This window comes from Pinus tabuliformis, chromosome J (genome assembly GCF_031772625.1).
Source record: "Pinus tabuliformis cultivar Carrire ecotype Pingquan chromosome J, CPIR1, whole genome shotgun sequence".
Classification (NCBI taxonomy): domain Eukaryota; kingdom Viridiplantae; phylum Streptophyta; class Pinopsida; order Pinales; family Pinaceae; genus Pinus; species Pinus tabuliformis.
In genome coordinates, this window is record NC_142295.1 from 25,328,548 (window position 1) to 25,338,219 (window position 9,672).

Consider the following 9,672-nt stretch of genomic DNA (forward strand, 5'->3'; position numbering starts at 1 on the left):
TTTTCATGTCATTTAAGAGGAAAAACATTTATTGTTTAGGAAACTAAAACAAGCATTGTAATAGTGATTTCTGAGATAATGCATTGTTTATCTAAACAATAAGATATATATATTCATTGCATAATAATTCTAGCAAGAAAACATACATCACATAGAAACACATTATCATAATGACTAACACAAGAGTTCATGCAACAAGTCACTTTGACCTTCTTCTATTCATTGAAAATCTTTGTAAAATACAAAATACAAGTTGCTTCCTTCACATATAGAAAAAACCCTTTTTCATCTTCTTACATCATTAAATACAAAGAGGAATTCGAAATTAGCACACTAATTGGTCGAATTCACTGAACATGAGTAAAACAAGCTCATTACAATATACTTGTAGAAAAGTAGAACCTACCATGTAGAAGCTATCATTATTTCAGAAACATCATTTTTTGAAAGCTTACAAAAATTTAGAAACAACTTGTCCAAACTTATCAATTAAACTAACTTATATATGCTTATCCACACCTATCCGATCACTAACATACTTCTAGAAGGTCCCGAAATACAAAATGCAAAAATAAGCCTGACTGATATAGTTGCGCAAAAGGGCGAAATAGCCTCCAAGGTTGACATAGTTTCATACTATTCAAGACAAAAATGAGCTATTGGGTATGGTTGAAATTGTGTTGTGCTGGTGTATAACTCGTGAGATACCCCCTTTAACCTTTGTTGACCTCCCAATTGGCTACTCACCATTTGCGCAACAACAAAAAAAATTCCAAAGTTGTATTAGTAACTCCTGCTCCAAACTGATTGTAATGATCATCCAAACATCTCATTCATCCTTATATCACCTAAGAAACTTCCAATCAACCAAAATCTCCACATTTTCAAATCTAATTTCAAAAACATTTCAAAATTCTATGAGCAAGAAATTCTGGAAAATGGGTCTCCAAGTGACACTTGTAATTCCCAAACTGTAACATTTGTGCACAAACTAATATTTTTTTTGTTATTTTTCCTATGCTCGAAAAAGCCTCTTTTAGTTTTTAAATATTCACTTCCTTCTATTAGAAAAACATGCCAAAAAATAATGACTAAAACAGGAGGAAAATGCATAATTTTATTTTTTTGAAAAATAGTTCGTCAAGAGCGTTGCATATATCCAAACCTATATTACCTGTGCATAAACTGAAAGAGGTTTTTGTTATTTTTCCCCTTCATGGGAAAAATCTCTTTCATTTTTTCATAATTCTTTTCCATTCAATCAGAAACCTCTTTTGAAATTATTATCAAAATAGTCAATTTTCGGAGGAAATTGCGTAGAATAGTGTAGCAGACCTCCATGGTTGATATGGTTGCATATGGTTATGTGCAAGGATGAGTGTGTATATGTGCTTGAGATGACCTGGTGATGATGTAGCACCCTCTGAGTGCTTCCCTCCATGCTTGCAGACCTCCGAAATGGTTGTTCTCAACTTTGCGCAACGACTGTGTGGCTTGGAATTTGCACAATTGTTTCTCAACGATCTTCTCCCACTTAAATACCATGCCTTTGAACCTTTGCCAAGCTGCTCTCAGCCTTTTGATCTTTTTTTTGAACATGAAACCTTCAAATAGTGCAGGTTGTGGATGGACGGAGAGAGAATGAGGGCAACATGAACAAAAAATTGAAAATGTGCACCCCATATGTCTTGTCTTGGTCATGAATGTAAATCTTTGGGTAAAGGGGTCATGATACTCATGAATTGTGAATTATGGGTTATAATGATGAATTATGAATTTAGAAGGGGGTGTAAATGGAAATGATGATGAGAGGTGATTTGAGGGTGGCGGGGGGTGGGGGGGTGTATATGAAGGTGAGTTATGAATGGAAGGAGTATATGGAAGGGAATTATGAATTATAAATGGTGAACTATGAATGATGAATTGTGAATGGTGGAATGGGGACATGATGGATACCATTAACATACCCACAAAACTTTAACAAATATAACTTGACTGTCATGGTTTTGACTGTTGGTAAATGAATCCCCATGAAATGACCCTTTGATCCCTCAATTACTCTACATGAAATGTGGCCTTATGACCCTCTCATGGACTTAAACTCTCTCAAATTTTATTTTTTATTTAAGGACCCCTTTATGACATGGAAAACCTACAGTGACCTTAGAAAATGACTCTTTAGACTATGGCAACAACGATTCATAGGCTGAACTGACATACAAAACCCTAAAATGAATAAAAGAGGCAAAGACATTTGATCCCTAAACCATAGGACCCTAACAGGTGTGCCTCTATAATAAAGACTTACATAGTGATCCTTTGAAAAAAAAGGTCTCATAGTTGCATTTACTGGCAAAGTTGCATATATTGTAAATGGTGTCACAGTGCATTCAACTTTTCACTTGCCACTTTCACCACCTAACATGATGCCTTTGACTTCTAACACATTAATATATTGAGAAAAGAATATGGATAACTTAAATTTTTCGTCATAGATGAAGCTTCATTAATTGGCTCTCGATTGTTATATAACATTAACAAGTGACTCAGACCTTTCTCCTTGGCTCTGAGCTCTGAGAAGTGATTAGGGTTCCTGTACTCACCTGCAACGGCAGGTCTGCAGAACAGAGGACTCCAGAATCAGATCGCGACAACGCAGATAACAAAAGACTGGGGGTTTTGACCGGCGGGTACAATGAACCCCCATCCGGGGGAAGGAGGGACGCCTCCTTCAAACGGCAAACAACAAGGGAATCCTGAGGGTCCCGACAGAGAACAGGAACATAATGATGGAAGAACTGGCAAAAGTCAGCAGCAACAGACTGAACAGGCACAGCAAGACAAACCGAAAGTCAGCTCGTCTACATGCAAGCCAGTAGCTGCACACAGACCAAAAGTCGAACTACCCAGCCACCGGATAAATGCCAGAATTCAATACATGAGAGATCATGCTCTCATAGGCAAATTTATCGGAATATGGCCAAACGAGAAAGCATTGAGAGCATGGATAAATGTCAAATGGCATCCAAAGGGACACATAACCCTGCATCTAGGGCCGAAAGGTTTCTTCACTGCAGTTTTTAACTGTTTGGAGGATAGGAACAGAGTTTTTGAAGGAGGACCTTATTTCTTTAACTCTGCTGGGCTATTTCTCAGAGAATGGATTGAGCGGTTCAACCCGGATAAAGAGGACCTAAGTTGGGCGTCGGTGTGGATCCGGCTGTACTCTCTACCATTGGAGTATTGGGAAGAGGAGTCCTTAAAAGCCATTGGCAAGGTTCTGGGCGACTTTGTCAGAATAGCTGAAGACACAAGGACACAGAGATATACCTCATATGCAAGGATCTACGTCTACATGGACCTGAAACAACCCCTGCCAGATACGGTAAGTCTTTTTCATGAAGATGTGGAATGTATTCAGTTAATCGATTATGAACATGTCCCCTTCAGATGTAGAAAATGTCATGACTTAGGTCATCTTTTCAGAGATTGCCCTTTAAATAGAAAACCTACGACTCAAACTGAACAGGAAAACCTAGCGGTAGATGGGTTCACCAAAGTGACAAATCGCAAAAGAGCGAGTAAAAAACCAACTGTTACTATAAAGACACCCCCAGGAAATCAATCCAAGCCATCTACTAGTAATAGCTTTGCAGTTCTAGATAATCAGGATCCGCAAGATCCAGACGACTCAATCCATAATAAAAAAGGGCCTGTTCAGGAAATGGAAAAAATGGATCGATCCCAATCGAAAGAAAAAGAAAAGGAGACAGATCCAAAAGGTAAGCAGCCCAAAACAGCCCCCAAAAACTGGAGCCTTCCAGAAATGGATATAGATGGCATAAATCCCAACATAGAAAATGAGAAGGAAGGCGACAGTCATTCTCAGGAACCACAAATCATGGAGGAGGATTCGGAATCTATAGACATTGGTGAGCTAGATCTCTTGGGGTTAGAACAGGCCTGTAAAACAGGGAACTTCGACAAAATACCTGATAAACAAGTGGACAATCTAGTGGAAGTCCTCAAAAATGCCCGGAAAAAATACTCACTAGGGGTTCAAATTGGCAGCCAATGGGACGGCAAATTTATTACAAAAGACAGCAAAAAAAGGGGAAGGAAAACAACCTTAGAAAGAACCATCAAAATTGGAGAAGTGCTGGTAGATTCGGGCAGATATGCCAAGCTAACCAAGTATTTCAACATCAACCCCAATCCTTCCCAATGAAGTTGATCTCTTGGAACATCAGAGGGCTTAACTGCCCCAGGAAAGGAAAACTCTTAAAAAACATGTTAATGGAAGAAAAACCAGCAGTTCTTTTTCTACAGGAAACAAAATGCAACTCGACAGTTTTGGAAAAAATAGCAGCTAAGGCCTGGCCAGGGGGGACAGTAGCAGCTGTTGATGCTCAGGGCGCTTCCGGAGGACTTGCAGTGCTTTGGGATGCAAGAAAGATTCAAATGACCAACATACATGCAAATAAAAATTTCATCCAAGCAATATTCCATATAATAGGAACCAACATCTATGGGCACATCACTAATGTGTACTTTCCCCAAGAATCCCAGCAGAAGAATGAAATTCTGGAAGCTTTAACAAATCTTAGCACAGATAGGCAATACCCGTTATGGATAGCTGGAGGAGACTATAATATGATCGCTTCGGTGGAGGAAAAAAAAGGAGGCCGATGCAGAACAAACAGGGACGGATCTCTATTAAAGAACTTCATACAGAATAATTGGCTTATAGATGTTCCTACAAATAATGGCCTCTACACCTGGAACAACAAACGGACAGGTCCAACGCAAATAGCATCACGTCTGGATCGCTTTTTAATCTCTGACAATGCAATTCATGTAGGTGGAGAATTCACAGCTTCTATTCTCCCTTACTCTGGTTCAGATCATTGGCCGATAGCCCTCCAATGGAATCGTCCTGGATGCCATATTAGATGTCCCTTTAGATTTGAGGCTTTTTGGTTGTCTCACCCGGACTTCAACGAATTTGTTAAAGCAACCTGGGAAAAATGCAACTTAACAGATGATACAAAAATGGCTTCATTCCAAAGGAAGCTGAAATATCTCAAAGGGGAAATTAAAAAATGGAATCACTCTGTCTTTGGCAACATTTTTAAGGCTAAGGAAATCCTCAATCAAGAAATGAAAGCGATTCAGCAAAGAATGATAACTGAAGGACGCTCGGAAGAACTTAGCAAGAAAGAGCAGTCCTTAGAGAATCAACTCCTCGAATGAGAGTCACAGGAGGAAACTCTCTGGAGACAAAAATCGAGAGTTAGATGGCTGAAGGAGGGTGAGAAGAACACGAAATTCTTCCACAAATCTACAGTGCAAAGAAGAATGATAAATCAAATTTCACGGGTCACCAATGAACAAGGAAGCAAAATCGAAACACATGAAGGGATAGAACAGGTGTTCCTCAACTACTTCAAGAAAATGAATCAAGAGCCGGATACAAACAGAACAGATGCTATTGAGAAAATCATCAGCAATATTCCCAAATTAATTACGGATGAGCATAACACTCTCCTTCTCAAACCCATAAGCCTCCAGGAAGTGGATGAAGCTGTCCATCAACTCAAAGCAGGAAAAGCTCCGGGACCCGATGGCTTTACTTCAAATTTCTTTCATTACTTTTGGGATCTGGTCAAATGGGAGGTGTGGCAAGTGGTGGAAGAATCGCATACCCTCAGATGGATGTATCCAGGACTGAACGCAACATTCATAGCTTTAATCCCTAAAGAAGAGGAATCAACCACTCCGGATAAATTCCGCCCGATTGCTTTATGCAACATCATATATAAGATTGTCTCCAAAGTGATAGCTTCTAGATTGAAGCCCCTACTTCCAATTCTCATCTCTCCAGAACAAACTGGTTATGTTGAAGGAAGGCAGATTACGGATGGGATAATTCTAACACATGAGATAATTCACTCTCTCAAGCTCACAAAAAAACCAGGTATGTTGCTCAAACTAGACTTATCTAAGGCTTTTGATAATATCAGTTGGGAATATCTGCAAAAAGTCCTTCAATCTTTTGGTTTTGCCCCCTCTTGGATAAGATGGATCAGTAGTCTCATTTCCTCTTCGTTCTTCTCTATACTCATCAATGGAATCCCCTCTCCTACTTTTCGTCCTTCCAGAGGCATCTGCCAAGGGGACCCTATATCGCCTTTCCTGTTTGTCATTCTGGCTGAAGGTTTAGGTCGTAGTATCAAGGAAACTCTCCGCTCTCATCATCTTAAAGGTCTAGCCTTCCACCAGGTCCCTGCCTTCTCACACCAGCAATTCATCGATGACAACCTGCTTTTCGACCATCCGTCTGTTCAAGAAGCTCGAGTTCTCAAATCTATTCTGGCAGACTTTTCGGAAGCCTCTGGTGCCCTTATAAACAAAGTCAAATCCCAGATCTTCTTCTTCAACACTACGCCTTCCATCCAAAGAACTATTACCCGTATCTTTGGTTTTTCCATTGCCTCCCTTCCGTCTAAGTACTTGGGGGCTCCCTTATTTGCCACGGCTCTTAAGCATGCCTCTTGGAACAATCTTTTAGAGAAACTGGAAGCCAGATTATCCCTGTGGATGCATAGAGCGCTCAATATGGCAAGTAGACTAGTTCTCATCAAAGCAGTGCTTCAAACAATGCCTCTTTACCTTTTCTCCATATTGGCAGCACCCAAATGGGTCCTTAAAGCTATCAATCAGCTTCAGAGAAACTTCCTTTGGGGTACTTCGGGACCTAATCGAAAATGGGCATTAGTAAAATGGGAGAAAGCTTGTCTTCCCAAGAAGGCAGGGGGTATCGGACTAAGAGACCCAGAACATAGTAACATGGTTATGGGAGCTAAAATCTGGTGGAAATGGCTAACCAATCCCACAACTCCTTGGGCCTACCTTTGGACAGCGAAATATGCAAGCAACAAATCCATGGAGGAGAGACTTAGAATGTCAGAAACTAGTAAAGGATCTGTGATTTGGAACTCAGCCATTCAACACAGGGATATAATTCAGAAACACAGTTTTTGGGAGGTGAAGGATGGTAAAACGGCCAGATTCTGGGAAGATTCTTGGCAGCAGCTCCCTAACCTCAGAGACACAATTCCAGGTATTGCTGATCAAGACATACAACAACATGAGAAGGTGAGTAGATTTTGGGACTCACATAACACTCAAGAACATAGAAGATGGAAAGAAGCCAGGCACATAATACCACACAGCCCAGAGCAAACTCAACTCTCCCTATCCACTGAGCTTCAAAAAAGGAAAATACTCACTTCGGCAGACTGGGACACCCTTAGATGGGGATATGAGGAAAAAGGTACCTTCACTACCAGGGAAGCTTATAAAATAATTATCAAGGAAAAGATAATGAAAGATCAATTATGGGATCGAATATGGAACCCATCCATATGGCCGAAGGTCTCAACTTTTCTATGGCTTCTCTCTCACAACAGAATTCTCACATGGGACAATCTCAGGAAAAGGAATTTTGCAGGACCTTCCATTTGCCCAAATTGTAAACTGGAAGAGGAATCAGCATTACCTCTTATGCAATACTACCCAATGGGAAGGAAAATCTGGGAAAAAATTGCCTTCCGATGTCAGAAGGATGGAAGAGTGAATGGAGACATCAAAGGGACTCTCCGCACCTGGCCCCAAGAGCTGTACAAAAGTAAACTCTTAAACACACTATGGCAGATCATACCAGGACTACTTATGTGGAATATTTGGAAGGAAAGAAATAGAAGGATATTTAAAGATCAAGCACAACCAATTGAACAAATTTGGCAGGGACTGCACCAGAACATTAAAGAAACTCTGTCTATTAAGGTATGGTCTAAAGAGGACTTCCCTTCTATCCCGCAGGAACAAACCATTTGGGATAACTGGCAGATTCAATTACAACATCCGGCAATATCAAAGGATAATTCTTCAAAGCATCTAGAGTCTCCATCAAGTTGGACACCTCCCCCAAATAATGCTTACAAGCTTAACTTCGATGGAGCCTCGAAAGGGAATCCAGGAAAAACAGGATTTGGTGGAAGCATCAGAAACTACCAGGGAGTCCCCCTAATAACCTATGTGGGTTCAATTGGTTGGAATACCAATAATGTGGCAGAATTGGAAGGCCTATGGAGAGGTCTAAATTTAGCACAGGAACGGAGACTCTGGCCTCTTATAGTGGAGGGGGACTCTCAAATCATAATCAACATGGCCTCAAAGCTTATGCAGGGATCTCAGGTATATAAGGTCAGTAGCAGTTGGAGATTGGCAACTAGACTAGAGCTTCTCAAGCAATGGTTTACCAATCACCAAGCAATTTCCTTTAAACACATTAGAAGGGAAGGAAATAAATTGGCTGACTTTCTTGCAAACATAGGGGTGGAAAGAGGACGGGAATTCTTTGAAGGCTCAATATCCAGCATAGTTTCAGAGAATCAACTCTCCATCTTCAAGACTATTGTTACTAGTGATATGAAGCCGCAGGAGAACTCGCACCCGGATGCGGGTGACATTATGAATTGTTAATAGCCATACGAGTGACGCCAGCGTTGGACGCCATCGTAGAGCAAGCAGGCGACTTTTGTCAGAGCATTAAGTCACATTAATGAGGAATTGGGTGAACAGCATGTGTGGTAAGTACTTCAGGATGATGAGATTAAGATCTATATCAATTGCCCAGAGCCCGACACTCTCTCTGGCTCATTCTAGCAGAGATATCCCAGGTCGAATTGGTTCACAGGAGTTAGGTACAGTGCCAAGCATTTGGAGGCCATCAGCGCTCCACCGAAACCTGCAACAGGTCAGCCTCATCTGGTATGGTTATTGTTTTCTCCTTGGGTATATAACTGCAAGTGGTCAGGTCACGGAGTCGGTTGAAGCTGTTTGGGTTGGGTGTTGGATTCATTCAGATAATTCTGGAAGTCATTTCGGGGTTCTGTTTTTTATCTGTGTGGTGCTTTCTCTGGGCATTTTTTACTCTGAGTACTGCTATCCTCGGTTTATTTCAAATTGGGGTGGGTCGTTCTTCTGCCTCATCCATCCCTTTTGTCCTCTCAGTTTATCTCTTATTGCTGGTATGGCTCGACCTCGAGGTGGTTCCCGAAGGGGAAGAAATACAGGCACACGGGGGGGGGTTAGAGGAAGGGGAGGTCCTACTCCTCGACGCATCTCCCCGCTTGTTTCAGTCTCACCGGCCTCTCCACCTTCCGACCACTCTGGTCCATCCCACTCCAGTTCTTTCCACACCTCCCGCTACACTTTTAAAAGCAAGCTTCACAAGCCTACTATCTCTGCCACTATCACGGTCATCTTCTCAGAGGAAGAAGATGACCTCCCTGGCTCTGCTGAACATTCAATTGAACGAAATCTCTCTCAGAATTCCAAGGACCCTCAAGGAGGCAGGGTAGAGGTTAACCCCAATCTTCCAGAGATGCAGCAGGATGACGGACATGAAGAGGATGAAGGTCTTCAGCAAACTTCCTCACATGAGGAGGTCATTTTCTGTGCACCGGCGCAGTTCTCTGGCACTGCTCTGTATCCGGTGATGCCTCCTGGTCGCAGCATTATGGACGTTGAAGACAATGCAATGATTGATTGGGTCAGCTCTCCGTGCAAAGCCAATAGCGAAGATGCAGAGTCACCTCCTCGGGC

General features: G+C 41.5%; 1 protein-coding gene across 1 annotated transcript; it reads left to right on the forward strand.

The window, feature by feature from the left end:
* The first annotated feature begins 4,296 nt into the window (after nucleotides 1–4,296).
* On the forward strand, nucleotides 4,297–5,253 carry LOC149225246 (uncharacterized). Its single transcript, XM_089379898.1, has one exon. The coding sequence runs from the start codon at nucleotides 4,297–4,299 to the stop codon at nucleotides 5,251–5,253; it is 957 nt and encodes a 318-aa protein (XP_089236024.1).
* The last annotated feature ends 4,419 nt before the right edge of the window (nucleotides 5,254–9,672 follow it).